We start from the raw sequence: 23,853 nt of genomic DNA, 5'->3' as shown, positions 1-23,853 counted from the left end.
GGCATTCGCGGACAATTGCCCAGGGGTTGTCCCGAAGGAATTAACCCCCAAGCGGAGGTCTGAAAACCGTGCCGAAAGCTGAATGGCACCTGGGTTAGGTGTCTAGAACGGTGACTCTGGGATACCGGGCGACCTCTCAGAATACGCAGCCTTATCCTTGCATGCGGGGCTCTGCAAGGATGGAAGAACCCCTCTCCCTAGCTTCTCGTGGGAACAGCAATGACAACACCAAACATAGTTGTAGTAAGTGCGGTTCAAAACAACGCGCAGGGCTCCCGACAATGGGTCGGCTAACAATGCCGACCACTCTAGAGCTGGGGGAGCCAATGAAAATGGATTCAATGCGATGGATCGGCCGAATCTCGGGACCTTTAGGTGCATGGAGCAACTAAATCACGACTTGCTAAAGTGGTACGATGCGAGTGTGGCCCCTCAACGGCGTTATATGGCACGGTTGCATGCTCTGTGGTACAAGAAACACCCTGAGCTATCGCACATTTCGCAGCAACGTCTGCGAACGTCTGAGATGCTTTATGACCCGGAGAAACATTAACCCCAAGGTTTCTCTCAAGCCTAAAGATCTGGCTGAAATGAATGACGAGCTTCGTGGACATTTTTCCGAAGAATCCGACCTCTGGGCAATCAATCGGAAGAGTCGATTCTGGAGTGGTTGTTGGAAGGGCGCACAATACTCCTACCGAAAATAGGCAACTTAGCTGACCCGAAGAATTACGGGCCAATCACTTGTCTGAACCCACTGTATAAGATATTCACAGATATGCTAAATGATAGCATTGTTCGAGCAATTTAACCTGTGTGGCAAGAAATGTAATAACAACGAGGCTCAAAGAAAGACGTAGCGGAATGTCGGGAGAACCTGCTCGTCGATAGATGTGTCTGCAAAGATGCAGCATTCTACCAGCGTGACCTATCGATGGCCTGGATTGATTATCGGAAAGCTTTTGATTCGACCTCCCTTAGAGTTATCATCTGTCTTTTGGAAAGCTTAAAGGTTCATCCGCGAATCGTTAGGTGCATAGAGAGATTGATGCCGCTTTGGAAAACCAGATTTACTATCTTATCAGGAAGAAATCGTGTGACAACTAACAAGATCACCTTTCAGAGAGGTGTCTTTCAGGGCGAGACCATGAGCCCACTGTTCTTTTGCCCTACATTATTGCCACTATCTCTAGCACTTCGCCATTCCGATGGGTACTTGTGCCGCAAACATGCAGATCGAAAGTACAAGGTCACTCATGTATTTTACATGGACGATCTTAAGATGTATGCTAAAAACAAAGAGCAACTACATCTAGCTCTAGGGATTGTCGAACGATATACTAAGGAAATTGGAATGGAATTTGGGTTAGACAAATGCGCCAAGGTTTAGAAGCGCTATACGACACCTTTGCGCTGGACAGACTTATACATACCTGGGCGTGCCACAGAGCCGCATTCAGGATGTGACATCTATAAAGGATACTCTCCGAAGCAGGTACAAATGTCTCATCCGGCAAATTTGGACTTCCAAACTGTCGGCGAGGAACAAAGTATCTGCAACGAACATGCTTGCCGTCCCGGTAGTACTCTATTCATTTGGTGTAGTTCCATGGACGTAGAACGAGCTCAGATCGCTTGATATCGGGACAAGAAAGGTTATGCACACGAACAAAAGCATGCATCTTGAGTCTTCTGTTCCACGACTGTACATCGCACGTCGTCAAGGTGTTCAGTATTAGGGGTGAGCAAAATGCAATCAAATCTTACCTATCTCGAGTACTCACACCTGAAACCCCGGATTAAGAAAGCACAAGAGAAAAACTAACGTTTGCTTTCCTTAAATCTCCCGGATTGAAGTCTGGTACGGAGGGTTTCATTTTTGCATGCCAAGACAGTGTCATTTCCACTTTAACATGCCGTCGTCACATTTTGAGCCAAGACATGTCCGATGATAGCTGCAAGGCGTGCTATGCACACCCCGAGCATTTACTTAGCTCATATTCTATCTAGTTGTCCAACTTATGCGGGAACGACCTACATCTAAAGTCACAATGCGGCACTAAGACTGCTTTATTACCATATCTGTCACTCTTACGGCATTAACCGTAATGTCCGTCCTCTAAATACTCCTAGGGAAATCGAGTCAATTGTCGAGAATGGGAAGTGCTGCATATACTGGAACTTGATATTTTCGACATTTGTTTCTGTTGCATACTCGAGACCAGACATGGTTCTTCTTGACTTCTAAAAGTGAACCATGTTCGTTATCGAATTTTCGGCACCAGCTGACAAAAACATCATAGTCAAGGAGAATAAAAAGAAAGAGAGGTCATTTTTCATGAAAATGAGTCTGTTAATTTTTTAAAACAGGAACGTGCATTTGCTCGAGTAAAAATCGCCTGATATATTTTCGAAGTACTGTCAGGGATATTTTCCCCTTCTATTTTATTTATTCAGAAATCGCACAATTGTAAAGTTGATCTAATTTTATATCCTACTCGACGATAATACGTCAGCAACTGTTGCATCCTTTTTTGTGTCTACAAAATTATGAATCCCTAGCGTTTGTGTAAAAAAAATCACCTCTATAATCTAATTATGGTGGCGTCCACCAATAGTATTATGGAAATCCGTACTGAAACTAGTTCGAAATAAACACGGAAATCGGAATGCATTCTCTAATTGCTGCCGCCAGTTAGGTCTGTAGACGCAACCCTCTTAATGGATACTCCTTAGCTTTATTTATTTATTTATAAGTTTTGTGATCTACTTTTCTTTCCATCTTTGTCATTTTCTGTCTTGCCGTAACTGTGTTTTTATACTTTGTTGTGCTACGGGAAGCGATGAGTTGTAAGGCAACATTATATTATGATACGGTAGACTAAGTGAAACAAAACTCTATTACTTTCACAGTTCCGCCATTTCTCGATCATATTTTTAATGCTGATTTGAGATATGTCACTGTTAAGAGATATCTTGAAAATTCAACCACTTCTAAACCACGAAATTTTTTGAAATCTAATTCATCGACAGAAATTTAAGAAAATGCATTTACATTTGATTTCAAATTCCGCAGCGTGTATAACCTCGATGGACTAATGAATGTCGGCTTCAAAGTACACACCAAAGTTCTCAAGTCGGCCACGTGGCGCAGAATTAATCTGCTTTCTCTGTGATGTTTAGCTTATGGTACGATTTTCAGCGGTCCGAGTTTTGGTTACATATTTTTCATGGCTGAATTTTCAACCAAATGTGGTTGGAATTTTAACCAGGTATTTTTAACAGTGTAATAGATAATCTAAAGCAATCTCTTTATTAATGAAGTTTTCAGATTCTTATGTCATCCTCAAGGTGTAGTAGCAAAACATAACATATATAGTTGACTTCAGCAGGTTGCGGTGGGACTCAATATACAACCACGTCCTTGTCGTGAGTCCTCGGTTGTAATCACGTTTCTAGAATAAGCCGTGAGGTCAAAGCTGAAAGTAAATAAAAGTTTACCTATTTGGAGTAGCAGAATTTAGTTTAATATTGTATATGTTGAGCAGCGTAAAAGAGTTGATTACACTCCAATTTTACGAACATAAGTGTCATTGTTCTTCACCATACTGACTCCTTAGAACATACAGCGGAATTCGAATAAAAAGTAATATTGAAAGTGTTACTCGTATAATGAAATCATGTTTTTTCTTTCCTTTCCGTGGATCTAATTTATTTTCAACTTTGTCTGAACATTTGATTTTTAAAATTTATATATAACATTTCAAATAAACCCTTTTTTAAGGATGCTGCTTTGCGTAAATTAGAGCTTTAATTCAATACAGCTTGGGACGACAGTTCAACCATGCTACAGTTTGAGATGACCTTTTAATACAGAATTTGGTATTAAAAGAATATGTTATTGGGGAATTGTATGCATACTTTCGTCCTGCCGTTCTTTGTCTTTTTACATCTTCACAATTTAATGAAATATTGTACTCGTAATTTGTCTATATCATAAATTAAACACTCTTTGCTTTAAAAGCCGTTATTTCATGTTCGTCATTATATAAATAATTTATCTTCAAAATATATATCAATCTTATTTTTAATTATGGTCATTTTTCTGTATCAACTTTCAATAACATGTTTTGGAAATTCAAGAGAAAACAAACAACGGTGCCATCATAATTTTTCAAATCTTAGATAGTGTTTATTTTCTGGTGCAGATGATTTCCTTCAGACAAAAAAATTGAAGGGATAGATGTTAGATCCTTTATTGAAGATAAAACTTTCAACGTTTCGAGAGTATAACACTCCTCATCAGGAATAAAACTTCACTAAGGTCGATTTAAGTTGAAAAATTTAAAAAGAACCATCCTCTCTGGTTCTAATTCTTAATTAATTAGTCTGTTAAAAAAATATTAAAAAAAAAACATTTTTATAATAAAAATATTGTAAAATTAATGAGATAGTTATTAAAAATTAAACGACATGAGAAACAAAATTTGACATTTTGTTACAAATAAGGTTAGCAAATATAATTTAATTGTTTTGTTACCTGGATGTCATTTTTGATGTTGTTAAAAAATGTTTGTTATCAATTTTTCGGATAAAATTAATGTTTTGTCAAAAATTGTGAAGATTGTTCAATTGTATAGCAGTAAAATCATTTTAAAAATTAAGGAGCAGAAATTGGCGTTCTCCTCCATTTTAACGTTTGGTATTAAGGACGAGAAAATAGAGAGAAATAGTGTACAAAGGATAAGATATCAGTAGTGTAACTATAATTTCGAAACATAAGGCTCTAAAGGAAAAAATATAGAAGTTGAATATAATTGATAATTTCATCTAATTGATTATTTAACTAGTAAGAATAGGAGTCTCAAAAAAAATTGGATATCAAATTAAAGAATCTAAGATTATGTTATATCAAGAACTATAATGTTTAAGATCAGTTAATACATTCAGGCATTTATCACCTCCATTCTTAATAAAGGACATGCCAGCTACAAATCTTTTAAATTTATTAGGCTCATGCTCATGGTGTAGAACTTGAACATTTATCTAGTCTATTTCATGACCAGTCTGAACCTGGTGTTTTGCTATCACTTCATGGTTTTTTGGATTTTGTCTAAAATCTTCATGGTGTTCTTTAATCCTAGTGTACAGTAATCTTTCAGTTTGACCTATATAACACTTTTCACATTCTAAACATTCAATTTTATAAACTACGTTTGTCAAATCAAAAGTGTCCTAAACATCTTTACCTAATTTTATGAAACTGTTGAATTTGGAATCAACTCTAAAAACTGTTTTAATATCAAATTCTTTCAGAATTCTTTTCATTTCAAACGATAAACTACCATGGAAAAGAATAGACACGAAAAATTTGGACTTAAAATAATTTACTGTTCCTAAATTCAAGTGTGATGTATCGTGTTCTTGAAGTATTTTTTATTTGTCTTTGATAACACGTACTTTAATTTTTTTTGGTCAAATCATGAAAATGTCATCGACATATCTAAAAAATGTGTGTAGATTGAAATCTAAATTATTAATAACAGTATTTTCTAAGTCTTGCATGACTAAATCTGCCAAAATAGGTGAAATTGGAGAGCCCATGGAAGTACCATGAATCTGTCTATAATAATCATTGTTGAATTGGAAAACTGTTTTCGTCATTAAGAATTCTATTCCTTTTTCAAATTCATTTAATGGTAAGTCAGTATAATTTTTTTATATTTATCCATCTACTGGAAACACTATTTTTAACTGATTCTATTGGAACATTTGTAAATAAAAATGAAACATCTAGTGAAACCATAATGTGATCTAGAGGAACAATTCGTTTAGTGATTATGTTTTTGAATTCAAAAGAATTTTTAAGTGTGTTTTTGGAGTTATTAAGGATTTTTTAAATATGTTATTAAAAAGTTTTGACATTTTAAAAGTTGGAGAATTGATTAAAGAAACAGCAGGACGCATATGACAAATCGGATTAATATTTAACTTTTCATATACTGTGATATCATTTAACAATTCATTCATTTTATTAATATAAGAATCCTTATTAAGAACAACTGTAACATTGCCTTTATCTGCATGCGTTATAAGTCTGTCTCTTCTTTGTCTCTGACCCAACCTTTTTTGTCTGAAGTAAGTCATCTCCACCAGAAAATAAACACTATCTAATATATAAACAACTCAGACGAAAGAACACCAACAGCAAATCAACAACATCGATTTACAAGAAGTTTTTCAAATCTTATTATGAAGCATTTTACTTTGAAATATTCAATAACTTTTTTCATAGAAAATGTATCATTTGTGTACGTCCAAGTGTAAAAGACCCAGTTTCTCGATTTTATTTGAGTAGTTATGAGCGTTTGCGATTCCGAATTGAAATTAATTGGGTGTATTTTACGTTTAAAGAAAAAAATCGACACTTTTGCTTATAAAACCCGCCAACTTTAATGAAAAATATCTAGAAATGTTGTTTTTCAAGTTCTCAATTCGTAAACTTCTCATTCGAAATTTTATGAATGGATCAGAATCAAACCATTTTTTTAAATGGGTGGGGGAGGGGATACATAGGAATGTGTACCTTAGAGACGTAATTCAAGTCCTTTCCCATAACCTGGACACTTTTCATTCGGACCTACTCATATGTATATTTTATTCGCACACCTATTGTGATGCCATATACCAGAAAATAATAAAACTGCGAGTTTCATGCACAGAAATTAGTAGATGCCTTGTTTAAACATAAAAATTGATTGTGATGCAATATAATTCATCGTCTTGTGCAACTGATGTAAAACCGCGCATTGGTTTTGATGCATTCATGACATTAAATGTTTGAAACATAAATGGCCCGAATAAAACCTTTTCTAGGATGAAGGTAACTGTGGAGGGAGACCAGATCCATATGAGTTTGATGCAACAGCAGAAGAAAATGGCGGCTCACTTGATGGACTCAAAAGGCCGAGAGACGATCCTCCAAAACCTGGCTCTCTATTCACTAATGAAGGACTTCAAGCATCTTACAAAGATTTGGATCAAATTTTCGATAATTCTGATCCTGATACTTCTAGTGACGAAACTGTAGGTATTCTGGGTGTCTCAAAACTCGCGATACTGCTATTAAGGTTATTATATTCCACGTTAAAAAGAACGTGAAAAGGTTAATCGAAATGTTCGCTTCGACCTTTGTTTTAATTTATTTTTCTTAATTTATGTATTGTTTCTTCTTAATGGTAGACTGGAATGCCTAGTCACTTGCAACTGAGAGAAAGTCATCAAATCTAATAGAGGCACCCACAATTGACCGTATTGGTTTTAAGTGCAATCAGTTGCAGAGCCCTGTGGGAATTGGCGAAGTAACTAATCCCGCTACGGGATGAAAAAAACCGGCGAACATCGACGTTACGTTATATCTGACGATTTGTATCATAGCATGGAAGTATTTACATCAGAATGTACTTTGCCAATTCGGACATGGCCCGAATCTTGAGTCTCTTGATAGGGTGATTCATTTGCGCGAAGTTTCGAAATATAAATTGTTAGATTTCGATTATATTTGATAACATTTTCTCACTTTGAAGGTCTTATTCAGTTTTTTTCATTAAAATAAAATGCACTTTAATGCATTTTTCCGGAATTTCCCCAAAAATGTTAGGAAAGCTAACAATAGCCCACACATTGCATCGGAAAAATGTCAGAAAAAAATTGAGAATTTAAATAACAGTTAGGAAATTTTTCCGAACCAACTGAAGGAAAATGTCAAGTTCTGAAATTTAATTAAAAGATAAGAATTTTATTCTGAAAAATGGTACAGAAAATTCAGCAGTAGTTCGGGAATTTACCTTGGAGTTCAAGAATTTTTTGTTCCACGTAGTATGGGAAATTTCGAGAATTCACCTTGACGTACAAACCAAAAAGGGGAAGTGACGTCCATCCCAGCTTAAAATTTATTTCCATATCTTACTTGTCTGTCTCGAACTTGGCGAAGCCGCATTCCGACCCGCTGTTTATTGGCACGAAGACTGATTTCACTTTTGTCATAATTTTACCATCAGACACCTAGCGGTAACATGCCCATATTATTTCCTTTTCAAAACTTTCAGGAAAAAGTCCCAAAAGTTAAAAATACTAATAATAATAATAATAATCAATACTCTAAAAAAACTTATTCTTAACAAAAACTGCAAAAAGTTTTCAAAATTAGTTTCAAGTAATGTAATGATTTATGTTGTTTTGTAAATAAATAATAAAATAAATTTGGTCGCGAACTTGCGAGTATGAAATAATTAATATTTAATTATCTAATTGTAGTAATATAAACTGCGTGACTGAATGAAAAATACCGATGTCGTAAAAATGATACCCAAAATAATATCTGAACATAAGTCATAAAAATTATATACGGTAGCATTATTAACATATTTTCATAATTATCTACAATTATACAACCTTTAGATAAAGTTATTAATTGTATTTTGCATTAAAAAAAAGTAATATGTCTTTATACAGCGAAGTCTCCTATTTCCGCGACCTCGAAACGTAAAGATTCTTTCATTTCAAGCCTGGAGGGGTCCCCATCTCTATCGCGGCCTTCGATTATTTTTATCAAGCGACGTTCATTGGCTGTACCGGTCTTATCTCGATGCGTCGCCTTTAAATACATTTCAACTCCGCATGTGCCGGAACGAGCGGATATTATTGACATAATGATGGGACATCGAAAGTGAAACCTCCTTATTACCGAACATCGATGAATCGATGAATCGAAAGAAAAACATCGATGTTTCGATGTTTACAGAACATAGATGTTTTATTAAAAAATCTTTTAATCACTTAGGATACCTTATAGTTGAGATGAAATTCGTGATACTATTATTTGTTGGAAAATAATTCGAATTACCTCTAAATAATAATGATTAAATAATTATAATAATTAAATAAGAATTATAGCTTCTTCGACTGGTCACACTTTTATTATAACTTAGTACCGAATTTGCACCAATAACAAACCTCCTTTTTGGAAAATCCAACTTCTAAAAAATGTGCCCATCGAACGGGCACATTCTCTTCGCGCATAGTGCGCGTGGCTCACGAGTTTCAGCGCGCCTGAGGCGTGCAACTTCTGTTTTTTTGCACTTCGCGCTCAATAATCTATTTATCTCGTGCTTTGCGTTCGATAATGTATTTAATATAATATACGCGCTCGGTCTGTTCCAGGGTGTGACTCGCCATGCAAATGCTTGAGTCAGTTTTGTGAAGGACGGCAGAAAATGAAATACTAGCGCCACGCCCTACATTTGAATGACAGCTGATAAGAAACATGGGAGATGTAGTATTTTTCTCAGTTTTTGTAATATTTTGAACATTTGTAGATAATTAAAAAACTTTGAGGTTGAATTAAGCCAAGGTTAACTGTTTCTAGAATTAAAAAAATATCGAGGATTAAAAAATATACCTGAAAAACACTGGAAATGACTTTTTAAGGATTTTAATATTCAAGCAGAGTAAAATGGTAAAATATGAAGTATAGGTCTTGAAGGTTTAAAGCAAATAAACTTACAATTCTAAAATTTTAATATAAATAATAGTTTTTCTATTTTTAATCACTTGAATGATTCTAATGTATTATTTCATTATAATAAAAATACACAACAAATTATAAAAATTATAATTTTTAATATTTAGTACATTGTATTAATCTTTAAGATAGTGAAAAGATTATCAGTATGGAATCTATTAACTTTACTGTACATTTAGTCATATATTTATTTGAAAATTGGATTAAAATATTAACCGTTATTAAAATTATTTTATTGTTAAACCTGGCCAGGTAGTGTGTAAAGATAACTTATTAAAGGAACAGATAATTTGGAAAAAGGAAGTTTTAGCTCCTGATTGAACGTTTATGGCGGTAAATATTACGATTTGTTTACATCAATGTCCTTTAACCTAAAATAACCGAATGGCTCTAACGGTTTTACGTATACATTGATTTTCAAATTTTGAGATATTCTTGTTGTTGCCAAACTTTTAGATTATTTTGATAGTGTGTAAAATGATAGTTTCAATAGTTTCCGAAGTTTTAAAAATATTATAAGACCCTTACTATCTTTAAGAAAAATGTCAAAGTAACATTAATAACAGTTCTTAATTATCTCAGAGTTTCGATGTTTATTTACAATTACATTAATTTATTTATAAATGCAAGTATTAAACTATATTATAATTGTAAAATAATGATTTTCTTGCAGTCATAATGGTAAAAGAAACCTAAATTAAAACTAGGGGTTTTGCCATCTCAATTTCCAAACTCGGTCTGGGGCTGTTTCTCCAGATATTGGAAAATAATGTACAAATTTTGTTTTTAATGATTACTTTATTTTTTTCTTATTTTGCACTAGTTTTTATTCTCAACAACCCTGAAAAAAGTATATTTTAATAGAATATTATTACAATTCATAATATGCATTGGTATTGAAACATACGTATTTCCATTGTCTTGTTTTTATAATTAAAGAAAGTGAGCATCCTAATAAAAAAATTGCTATTAAACATTTTATTGCAACTTGTATCTTTTTTCTAAAAATTTAAATTGTTTATTTTTAAGGTTTTTTTAACGATCCAAACTAAAAATATACGCATCTCAGCTAAAGGTGATTCTAAGCAGATTTTAAAATATAATTTAGGCGAAAATGTTTGCTAAAGAAAATGTTATTGTAGCTTGTGTGCCTTTTCCAAAAAGTTTATTTTTTATTTTTAATATATTTTAATCAGAAGATTTTAGAAGAAACTTGTAGATATTTTGCTGTTGAACAACTTTTATGTTATTTTTTTCAGCTCTTCTGTCGTTTCTCCAAAATTTATTTTTCTGGTAGAATAACTTTGTCTATTCATTCTTTTTATATTGTGTCGTTGGCCCAAAAACTTATTTTATTTTTCTCTATTTTCAATGTTGCTTTTTTTGAATAGAACAAAAACTACGCATCATATCAAACAATTATTATTAGTAAATCTGTAGATCATTTACGGTGAATAACTTTTTTCTTATTTTTTTCATAGCTTGTGTCGTTTGTCCCAAAACTAAATTTTTATATTTTTAATGCTGTCTTTTATGAATGAAACAATAACAACTTGTCTTATAAGAAAGTGATTAATAAGTCATTTGTATATCTTTTTTTGGGAATATTTGATTTTTCATTATTTCTCGTGCGATCAAAATTTGAATTTTCGAGTTTACAAACAAATTCTAGAAGTTGTTTTATTAATCATCTAGAGCGTTTCTTGATGTTTCAATATGGATCTCTGAAGTATCTCGTGGGACGCAAGTAGTGTAGATGAGAAAATTGTGTTTATTTTTTCTTACCTTTTGTCGTTTGTTCAAAAATTTTATTTTTAATTTCAAATGCTGTTGATGAATAAAACGAAAATTGCCCTTCCTACCAAAGTGATTCATTTGAAATTTGTAAATTTTTTGCGGGTGCACAATTTTCATCTTATTTGTTTTTTGTATTTTGCATAGTTATACCGAAAAATGAAATTTTTTATTTTTCATTTTTTTTCGTGAGATCAAAATTTGAATTTTCGATTTTTCAAGAAAATTCAAAAAGTTGTTATGATAATATTGTAGGGCTTTTGAAAAATAACGTTTTTCCTTTCTTAAATTGCACTGTCCTCCATGTTAATTGCACGACATAGCACAACGGCCCACTAGGCCGTTCAAAAATCTCGCCGCCTAATGGCGCTGCCAATATACTTCAATACTCTATAGTTACCGCCTACATTCGAAACGCTTATAAATTATTATTACCGCAACACTATCTTTATCCAATATTCACATTCGCGCAAATTTTAAGTGGTAAAATCGTTTAATAGTCTAAAGTAAATCTGAACTGTCACTGCTCAATGTGTCGCTATAATAAGGACTAATATCCCTATCACCATCGTTAAACGGTTTTTTTTTTCGAATTCAGGGAATATCCGCGATATTCAGTTTTCACAGAAAACTAATATCTTCTCATTATGATGAGAATGTAAAAAGGACATTTCTGCACTGAATTTTCGAATGGCCATTGATCCTTTGAATATGCGGTGTCGGTATTTGAATTTTTTTAAGGCTAGTTTGCCGAAAAGGAAACACGAGATTGCCGTAAAAATTAAACTAATGTTTAAGAAAAGTGTAACCAGTGGAATAAGCTATTAATAATAATTATTCTTGAATAGTCTTGATTGGCTCCCTAAGCTCCCTAAGATCATATTGCGTACTCTGAGTGGTCACCGGTATCCTAGTCACCGTTCGAGACACCTTACCCAGGTGTCATTCAGCTTTAAGCACATTTGTTACGCCTCCGCTTGTGGGTTAATTCCTTCGGGTCATGCCGGGACAATTTCCCGCTACTGCTTATTAATTATTGTAACCATATTTAGCAGGCACCCTTGGCACAGGGACCCTCTATCCGCAACCCGAGAACGCGTTCGGGAGCTTTCTCATAGGCCCACTGGGAGTAACTGACATATGAAAATGACACTGGCTCCCAGTAGAACCACGGTATATCAAAGTAGTGGCCACGTCTCATGACCGTGAGATACTTGCTCACAGGGCTCAATGTTGGTTCACGCAAGATGTTCGTTTCTCAATGTTTTGGAGAACGATGTTAGGTAAGTATGCAATGGAGAATGCTGTCCGAAAATCGTAATTAGAGCGACGAATATGGTGTGCCATAATTTTTGGTATACTTTCGTTTTCGAAGTCGCTGATTAAGATACTGGATTCAGATTTTAGAAATTCAAAATGGCAGACACATTTTTAAGAAGTCATTCAATATTTTGAATTACAGATACTTTGTAGGTTTTCATTAGGCAGTATACTATAGGATAATTACCTTTTGGCATATGTTAAAACAATTTAATATAATTGACTTTACATATTTTTCCACAATATTATTATATATTTATAGAAATATGTTAATGAGATGGGATGATCGGAGTTATCGATTTGCATTATACATACATTAACTGGATGAATCCATTTTGTTGCATTACAAATCGCCGAATCAAAGTCATTTTGTAAACTTGTATACTCAGACGCACTTTATCTCCTGTTCAAACTTTTAACGTAGCGCTAGAATAGGTGAAGTTACCACAGAAATGTGACGTTAAGATAATGCACTGATCTCCCTCTATCATCTGAAACAAACACAGAGGATCCTACTCTACCGACTACAACAGTTCATGTTTCAATAATACAATTTTTTTTCGAATTTTTGACCCTCTGTACTTGAATTCCCTTGATGATATTTAAGACACTCTGGACTTAGCTTGTACCAAAAGCATAGATTTTCAGGTCATCTACATTAAATACATGATTGACCTTATGCTTGCGATGATTAGTGTCTCCAAAGAGGTGTCTAGGAGAACTACGTTGTGAGAGGTATAGAGTCAGAATTGTGATGCAAGAAGCATACGGCTCATGGTATCGCCCTAAAAAGCACCCCTTTGGATGGTGACGTTGTTCGTTGTCACCTGAAATTTCCCAGATGAGATAGTAAGTCTAGTGTTCCAAAGGGACATTTTTGGATATCTTAAATTTCGGAAATTTTTGGTGATTTATAACAGGACTGTCCAGCACGGGGAAATCGATTCAATCGCCACATGTTGGGAATCCAGGACCACTTCCCTTTTACCAGGTCTAAAGGCAATTTCGACGAAATTTCTCCTCTCTGTACAGGTCTGGTTTATAAAGGAAATCGCACCAAAAAAAACTAGTAACTGCGGGATCCTTCGTTGGAAGTTTCCAAAATTTCCAAAGTTTCCGGAAATTTTGTTTTTATCGTTTATGAAATCAAAAATTACTGTTATCGGATATAACAGGTGCAGAAAGTAGGCAGTTATAACTCTTTTGTGACGTTTACAGTACTTTCCATCAGCAACTCTTGAGTCGTTCGCAACTCGCCTTTTTCCTGTTTCCGGTTCGCCTTCGACTCTCCTACACATCCCCTTCGATTAGCCTCTGGCTCATACATCAAAATTCACGCTTATGTGGAACTGTTTGCTTGCCTCACCTGCAGCACAATATATTAAACTGATTAAATTTTTTTTGTAATAAATTTTCTCGTCAAATGTCACCAATTTCCGGGTTTACGCATTTACATATCAATACTTCGTGTAAAATGAATCACTAGTTTCTTCGTTTCTTTTGTGCTGAATGATTACCGCGTACGTTGTAAAATAGTTTTAATGTATATTAATCTCATTGCTGTCTACTACATGTTTGTAATTATGGTTAAGCTGGTAATGCGACCTAAATGCATAAAGCTTTGTAAACCCGTTACGTTGAACGTAGTGATTTTACAAGTTTAGGTATAATTAATATTATTACAAAAACATAGCAGGTAATCTAGAGAAAAATTTTTTACAGTGTACTTTTGTCCCTAATATAGCAGACCTTGAGAAAATTATGTTAATTTAGCAATTTCAAAATTTATTAACAATATTTTCAATGATTCTATAGAGGCGCGGGGGCCTTATATTCATCTTTCGCCAATAACATTTTTCAGTGTAAAATTCGATATCTTTAATGAATTATTTCGCTGCTTTAAGAAGGCCTCAGATTCAAACCAATTCATTTAATTTTCTGTCTTGATATTGGAAAGAAGGCCATTTAAGTATTGCGTAACTTGTATCTTACGTAATGATACCATTTTTTAATTTTTCAATACACATGCGAAATGTACGCAATGAAGTTTTCCTTGCAAGACTTTCAGCGTTCCTTTCATCTGGGCGAAAAACTAAATTGTATGTGTATATACCAATGTACGTACAAAAATTGGATGCATGGTTCCATTCTCTTTAATCCTCTCTGACTAAACCGTTTTTTAACATGCAATTTAAACCAAGCTTTTTCCCCAAGTATCATAGCTACACTTCGTGACCCCCCCCCCTCTCTCTCTCTCTTAAGTATCTGTACTTGTAAAAACACAAGTGAATCTTAAAGGGCCCCAGGCTTATTTATAACGGCGGTCGCTTAATAGAAAATAACACTTGTAGTCTCCGTTTAGTTGAAATAAAATTTCCTCCAAAACTGCATCGAATCAAAATACAGCAGTCGATTCCACATTAAACCGCATTCATACTACTTGAAGTAATAATGTGTACAACTATTCAACTGTTAAGACATTATTATAGACACGCTTGAAGTAATTGGTGGATTTTACTCGAGTTTCCCAAGTTTCCAAAAAATTAGAAAAATGCGCGAGAATGAAGTGCCAAGAAATATTCATATTATTGACTGTTTCTGGTAGACTTTCAGATTTATCTGCATCTCATGTCTTCTGTTCCACGAATTTCATGTAAAACTCAATTTCGGAGATTCAGCATTCTGCTTTTAAAACCTGTAATATTTATTTTGCGAGTGATTTGGTCTCTTTTATTGTGTCAGCACCAGTGACCAAATTATCAGCGTAAACATCTTGTCGAATTGTTTTGGCTACTTCTCGAACCTTTGTCGAAATTCTATCTTCTCTGATCTTGCAATAATGTATAATCCAACACGATGTAGAAGTTATTGTATCATCTACTTCTCTTGGCATCCTCGCACTTATTCATGAAGGATGTGCTCTTTCTTCATTATAGGCATTTTTTTCTAACCCTCTATAATTTTAGAAGCCGACTCAAGGTTTCTTCGTTGGATTTACCTATTTCATCGAGATTTATCGTGAAATAGATTCTAACAATAAATTTAGCGTCTATTTAGCGATATTGTTTACCACACTTAATGTAATTTCTATATATGCCGTTTTTTAATTAGTGAGATTTGTTAATTTCACTAATTTTCGTATTTTCGTGAATTAGAATAGAGAATTGAACTTTTCCCTTCTTTTTGCGATAACTAGTAGTTTCCGCTTCGTCTTCGGTATATTCATCCAATTTTACACGGCATTACTCAAGTCCTCTTATGCTTGGAATGTCAGCTATAGTTCATACAACTGAGAATTCAGCTCCAGTTTTAATAATTCGGGTGATGTGATCGCATCAGCGGAGTACATTTCCGCGATTTTATTTGTTTGCTTTGTAGAAATGTTTAGTTTTGTTTTGATCAATTCATGTTCTTTCAGAAATTGTTCTTTCTTACCTTGTAAAGCCGTTGGTAATCAATCCAATCAAAACTAATAGAGGAATTGCTATTTTGCGCAATGCAAATATAAAGGAATGCTCACTTGACCTTTTTATTCGTAACGTCATCCTACCAGGAATCAACCATTGTCCAGCACTGCTTTAAACGATATACGGTCGGTGAAGCGACGTATTTTTTAACCCAGTACTTTTAATAGAGAAATGTGTGAATGATGATTGTTTCCAGGCTTTTCGCATGTATTAATTGTGACTTGAGTGCAGTCCTCTGCGTCAAAATTCATTGCGTATTATAACGGCACCCATAATATGTAATGTATTTTGCAAATGTTCGCAGGATTAGTTATCTCTTTAAGGAGCATGGAGTCATGGTTATTTATCAGTCTGAGCTTCATAAAATCTTATATTTGAAATTAAAAAGTGAAGCATCGCAGTTTTGCAGTTCCTAATTGTCAGGTTTACAAACCGGAGCTGAAATTTACTTTAAATTATGTTAAAATTGATCAAAAATAAGAGAAAGAATTTTATTGCTATTCATCGAGGAAATCAATGATTCAGTCAATTGATACTCGCGGATTTCGCAGAGGATTTTTTGAACTTTTTTGAGTTTGGAATGGATGTGCTCTTTCTTGTCTTCAGGTTTAATGAAATCGAGCAAATACTGTTAAGCATTCTTTTGAAATAAACTGTAGATAAAATTACCAGCCCTTTGTCGATATTGGTTCGCTCCCTGATTAACGTTGTAAATTAAGATGCTTTCTTAGATTTACAATCCGATTTCTTTCAAGAATCTGTTCAAGCATATCGCTTCTTTAGCGGCTTTAGTCAATCCCATGTATTCCGCCTCGGTTGTTGATAACGAAAACGAATCCTATGTATGATCTTCTATCCTGAGTATATGCTGCCCAATAAGCATTTACAAAGCCTTTCAATTGACTTAAGGTATTCTTGCACATGTCTATATTTAAAGGCTTCAGGTCAATAGTTTTCAGCAAAGTACTGAGTTTTCTGTGCCACTGACTCCCAGCCTGTCTAAGGCCATACATCGTCCTTCTCATAAAACAGACCTTATTTCCTTTTTGGAGTTCCACTAGCATTCTTGAGGCTCTTCCCTTTTCCATAAAACATAACTCCTCCCTATTGGCGAAACGTGGCAAAAGTTCTTCCAAGAAGTTCGGGCACCTCCATGTACACCTCTTCGTCTAATTCTCTGTTCAAAAATGCGGTAGTGACATCTAGTTGATGAACGACAATGTCGTTTTCAACAGCGAGACCCATCAGGAACCTTACTGAGCTGAGTCCAACCACAGAAGCAAAAGTCTCATTGAAAGGTATCCCAGGACACTGAGAATAACCCTTGCGACTAACCGGGCTTTTCTTCGTTCCTGGTGTGCTTCAGCATTAAACTTATTTCTGTGTATAAGTTTGCATCCTATGACATTTTGTTTTTACGGTCACAACTTGCGAAGATCTGAGCCCATAACCTGTTGTAACTTGGTAGATCTTATCGAAATATCATTATAAACAAAGCAGTACTGTAGCTTATTTTTGTAGAACTAAATTCAATTGATATGAACCGGACACAAACATTAAACATGAGCTCTAGCGTATCTTTCAGTTCCTCCGTTATGTGGTAATATACTATAAAACAATCTGCGCAGAAAATCTTTTTTCTATTTATTGTGGTAGACTTTCGAAAGTTTCTGTCAATATTTCCAAAATATGCTCCTTCCAGGATTAGGAAGTGAAAGTAGAGAAAAATCATAAAGGATTATTTCTTAGTCTAATCCATAACTTCATATATTTAGAAAATTATATATCTAAAACAAAATTACTTAAATTGTTTTAGTATGTCACAAACGGAGCTTGGACTTGACATTACGTATTTTCTTTAAGATTTATTTAACCTAAATCTTGTAACTTTAACAAACTGCTGATAACGATTAAAAATCGTGATGGGCTAAGTTGATGAAATGTGTTTTCCATCTTTTTTGTATAGGGTCAGTCACAATAATGTCAAAATCAGGGTTTCTAAAAATGTTTCGCCGTGGCGTGGGAGCAGTTTTGCCGTCCGAAGGCAGTGGGAAACCATCGTTATTATAAGATTATGCTATCATAAGTATATGTTCGGTGTCTCACCATTAGTTTTGTGAACTAAATTAACGCCATGTTGCATTTGTCGTTGGATTTATTAAATATTTATTTTTTTAGAACCTTCATTTGTATTTGTAAGAAAATTTAAGGCATTTCAGATAAAATTATAATAAAATAAACATTCATTAAAGAAAAGACTTCACAAAAAACCGATCTCTCCCTCTGATCGCTCAAAAGTTAAGCCTCAGCTACACTTCTCCCCACTTCGGCATTTACGCCGCCTAATTGTACGCCTGGCGTCCAATTTATATTCATACAAGACGTTTTACTTTCTTATATCGCAATTCACAAGGCAGTCGGGCAGTACACGACTCTTCCTCACAGTTGCGTCATGACGAGATAGTATGTACGGTACCACAGTGGTCACAAACACCCGAAAAATTGGTCAAAATTCAAATAGCGAGCCAACTTTCTTGAAACTCAGTAGTCTTATGATTTTGGGGTCAAGGAATTCGAATTTTACGTCAAAATGATCAAAAACAAAATGGCGGACCAAATCTGGATCAACTGACGTTACGTTCGTGCAAAGTAGTCTACGGGGTTTTCAGTGTCAAGGAATACGAATTTGAGGTCAAAATTGCCACATGAAAAAATGGCGGACCAACATTGAAAAAACGGATGTTAAGTCCGTCAAAAGTAGTCGTGAAGGGAATTTCGGGCCCAAGGAATTCGAAATTGAGGTCAAAATGGTCAAAAACCAAATTTTTCAAACAAAATTCAATTAAAAATTTTAAAAAAGGTAAAATTTGTCAAAAATAAAATGAGCTTGGGCTGCTATTGCGCCTAATCACCGTGCGTGTACACCTGTCTTGTAAATGTGCTTGAAACGAGAGTAGCAGTTAGGAGCAGCGGCATTTTTAATTTTTTCAATCACCACCTCGTCGACAATAAAACTTTGAGTTCATTACTATAATACTTAATGCATTAATCAAATATAACTTTCATTGAATTTTTATTATCCGAACCGCCAGCAACTCTCTTCATATATTGTCAATGAAATCGAGCACTTACAACACAATTTAGAGCACTTGCAACCGAGCTATATTTTGCCGGTTTGACACGTCTCGCACAAGTATAGGAGCAGACCATCTTTCAGGCCATATCAAAGCCCACATTCGTAAGACAGTACCCAATCCTACCAGTATTTAATGCAGAGATTAATTGTTAACAGAATACCATATTTGGTCTTACGCAAAAATATATAGATTTTTTAATTTTAATTTTAACCTATGTCCGTGAAATAATTAATACTAATGAAAAATGGAAATTTTGTAACTTTTAGTACCTCATGAAACTATGAATAGCCGGGGAACCAATTTTCTTTTCAAACTTCTCAGGATGCCGATTCGGCTGGCAGTCCAAAAGGGGGCAGGGTTAAAAAAAATGGTGTTTCTCACTAACATTTAAATGTTTTAAAGCACACCAAGTATATATTTGAATTGGACATTATAACGAAGTGGTAATATTTATGAAGCGAACCTGAAAACCTGTCATCTTGTTTACTTTTAAAATATTTTTGTGAAAAAACTACTTTACGTCAAATTAAAAAACTTACCCTATTTTATGGACTTGCCTGTCTGCTGTTGCATTTTAACTAAACTTAAACCGAAAGACATCGAACTCAAACTGAACGAGCACAGAAACCGCTAAGTGACTTTTTTATGAAAACTAACAAAAACTTATCTTTTTTCGTTGCCATGTTACCTTTACCATGTTTAATTTTGAATTTTTTTACATTGAATTCATATTCAGTGATCTGAAAACCTCAAACGATACACTGGATTCGTAATCAGGGTCACGAAAAGAATATATTGTGCTACAAATGCAGAAGATGAGCCTATGGAAAGCACTGTAAATTTAAAAAAAGTATTAACTGCCTGCTTTCTGCACATATTTTAGTAGTGTTGCATTTTCTATAACTTATTTTTTAAATATTGCAAATAAAATATGTTTTATTACCGTAATGCAGCAGCACACAAGTGCTTCAAGACTATTAGTACTATGATAATAAGATAGTTAAACAATTACCCCTACTCAGTAGACAACCCGTAACATTGCTTTCCTCTGAAGCTCAGTTTCTCCTAACGAAGTTTAGGGCTGAGTATATTATGATGGCCCAAAAAATCACATTTGAACAATCAACGGGGGTATTTATCAAATCGTTCTCGTAGGTAGATAAATTTATCCATGTTTTTTTAATTTTCTTTTAACAAACAAAAAAAATATATTTTCAGCTCTCGCTCTGAGGCTTTAAAGTTTCCTGATCTAAGTTGGAGAAGTCCTAGCACCAGCTACAAGAATGACCCAGAAAACAGTTGTAGATACAATAACTTATTATTACTTTGCCATTCAATTCGTTGTGAGTGATTGTGGCTTGAGACCGCACCAAATACGATAGTCAATGAGCGGCCCAACCGAGGGTCAACTTTTTTTTCAGCCGTTCACCCGTTGTCCGTTGAGCCGGTGTTCATCTTACTCTATTCTCAATGTAAATTAAACGTTTATGCACTATTTTGTTTAGAAATCTGTTCTCAACGGTCTCAAAAATGTCTCTTCAAAATGTCAAGATACACAAGCATATCTGAGGCTCACAACGAGCCTCCAAATATTGTCATTTTATGCCTTAAACTTGCATAATATTTCTAAGACACAAAAATCCGATAAATGTAACATTCGCTGATAAATGAACAAGAACATAAAATGTCAAATAAATTGACTGATAATTCCAGACCAAAATTCAAGAAGTAAAAGTAGGCAACATTTTACATGCCAAACTCCACAATTAATAAAAAATGGCTGGAACGAGTTCTAAAAATATATATGTTTTTTTTTAAATAACTTATTTTATTTGTAAATGAAGTTTAATATGATGCCGCGATATTCATTTTTACTTTCATAATTTTTATGGAATAATTTTTATGGAATTTTGGAAAAAACATATAAAATGTCGGCGCGTGAAAATTTCATAGAAATATATAGTAAATTGATCTCGAGAAGAGTCCAAATGTTAAGCCATTTCGAGCGCCCCTAGCACTTGAATGGGTGACCATCTACGACGTACGGCCGGGTTGTGTACTCGAATTTTGAAAATTCGGCTAAACTCGAAACGTGGTTTTCTGAAGTTTTCCTCTCATCTGGCCAAATGTTTAGGCGCCTGCGATTAATTCGAATAAACTCGTATGTAGCCGCATTGTAAATGAACTGTACTAAAATTCATATAGTGACTTTAGGCCCACAGTATTAAAAGAAAAAGTTTCAAATGCGCATACTATGTGAAGTTGAAAGACCTCTGTTTCAGCCGGGTTTTAAACCTAAAAGAACATATCACTATAGGTAATAATAATAATACTTGTTGTATGTTCGACTGAGTGATGAACCCCTTCGTTAGCAGAGAGAATTCGACAAAAAACGCCAAAAATGGCAGGAAAATGTGTATCCTTGGGTTTTTGGGGTCGCTGCAACCGAATCTGAAGTCAAAATTCGAACATTCAAAATGGCGGATCCAATATGGTGGACGAAAATACAAAAAACGACTCGATTTGGATAAATCTTGGTACTTACGGATTTTTGGGGTCGCTGAACACGAAAGTGCAGTAAAAATTCAAAATGGCCGACAAAAATATCCGCCATTTAAAAATTTCTAATTTTGACTTCAAATTCTGATTCAGCGACCCCAAAACCCCGTAAGTACCAAGATTTATCCAAGTCGAGCCGCTTTTTTTTCGTCCACCATATTCGATCCTCCATTTAGATTTTTTTAAATTTTGACTTCAAAATCGGATTTAGCGACCCCAAAAACCCCCGAGTAAGGCTTGAATGCAAATTCGGAGTAAGTTAAATAGAAAAAAGAAGATTAACGCATTTTGCGTCAATGCCAAGAGAAAATATGCTACAGAAAATCTTGATAAAGCAAAATATTCAACTCAAGAGATTATGAACTTACTGGAAGGCATTAATAAAAATAAATAAATACTGCAAGTAATAAAAATGAAAGTTTTTACTATTATACAGTTTTAATTTCTTTTTTAATTCTCATTAAATATATAGTACATACATTTTCTTATAAAACCTAATTTGTGTAAAATGTTCAAATGGTTCAAAATCTAAAAAGCAGTTAAGTTCTGAATTTGTTTATGAAATTGATTTGAACAATAAATCATTAGTGTAAATTTGCAAAGTATCGTAGGAAAAAGTAATTGGAAGTAAGCAAATTGGGCCTATTTTTTAAAAAATGCCCAAACTCTTAATTTGCCCATGAAAGTAATTTAAATAATAAAGCATGAATATTTGATAATTATAATCAATCGGAAAGAAAGAAAGACATTCAAAAGACATTCTTAGTTCACTCTGTAAACAAATTATGGAGCATGCTCGTAGAAAGAAAACCAAATTCTTAATTTTTTAATTGAAATTGTTTCAATAATTAATAGTTCTTGTATATTTACAAAGCAACATAGAAAAGAGTCATTGAATCGACCTTCTTAGTTGATTTCGAAAACAAATTGCCTCGTAGGATAAAGGCCAAACTTTAAATTTTTTAATTAAAATTGTTTAAATAATGAATAGTTCCTGTAAATTTGCAAAGCAACAGAGAACATAAATATGTAATTTACTGCTAATTCTATTTATTTCATTTAATAAAATGCAAGTCAAAATTGTACAATTCAAACTCCAGGCTCGACTTGTATCCCTAGTATTTACCGCCGCCAAACGGGATCACTCGGGAATCTGCCATGAACGTAAGAACTCATAGACTCAGCGTGACTGGCACGTGTTGCCCCCTTTAATCGGTAAGAGGAGAACGTAAATAGCCAACATAACGCCGTAAATGATTACTTGTTTGCACAGTCAACATCCACCTTGCAACCCCCCCCCCCTATCCTTATTTTTACGACCATCACGTAGACTCCATAACTCAGTCAGGATCAGGGCTAGAGCGCACTTCGGTGGAAATGCCTTGGCTTCATAATACGCAGCTCTGTTCTTATTTTCTTAACCTCAAAACAATTCTTGATCGCATTTCGATGCGCATGCATTGGCTTCATAATAGATTCCGCTAATCTCGATTCTGATCTCGATTCTAAAGAATGGGTGGCAAGTTTAAATCCAACCAATAGGTGAAGAGATAATGTGGCTTCAAATTTCGAGATATAATCGAAAACTCCTTTTTATGATAAAATTATTCATCTACTTCTAAAAATTAAATGACTAAACCAAGGCCGCTGTGAAGATTGATTACTATGGGAAATTGCTTTATTTAAAGAGATAAAAATACTGCGTTTTAATTCTATAAACAAACAGTTTATTCAAATTGCAGAAGAAAGGTACATCTAACTCCTAAGAGTGAAGTAAAACGACTGTCGACTTAGGTCATCAAAATGTCCCACTCACGCCCTTCTTAAAACAGTCAGCCCTGTACTCCAGATCATGGCATTCGTCACTTCACACCAAAACCATAAAACTAAACACTTACTTCTCTATGCATTCTTAGAATCGTGTTACATATGGCCCAACATTCGTTGCAAGGATTGGGGAAAACCCAGAAAAACTTAATCAGACCATTCTAAT

General features: G+C 34.3%; 1 protein-coding gene across 1 annotated transcript in view; it reads left to right on the top strand.

Annotated features, from left to right (window-relative positions):
- Positions 1-23,853, top strand: part of LOC117181326 (mediator of RNA polymerase II transcription subunit 13) — a 173,597-nt gene that overhangs the window by 69,357 nt on the left and 80,387 nt on the right. The window contains exon 8 of the mRNA XM_033373886.1: positions 6,877-7,086. Within this exon, the coding sequence (XP_033229777.1) occupies positions 6,877-7,086 (210 nt within the window). The remainder of the gene's footprint in view (positions 1-6,876; positions 7,087-23,853) is intronic.

This window comes from Belonocnema kinseyi, chromosome 10 (genome assembly GCF_010883055.1).
Source record: "Belonocnema kinseyi isolate 2016_QV_RU_SX_M_011 chromosome 10, B_treatae_v1, whole genome shotgun sequence".
In the NCBI taxonomy this organism is placed as follows: Eukaryota; Metazoa; Arthropoda; class Insecta; order Hymenoptera; family Cynipidae; genus Belonocnema; species Belonocnema kinseyi.
This window is presented reverse-complemented; position numbering and strand designations above follow the sequence as displayed.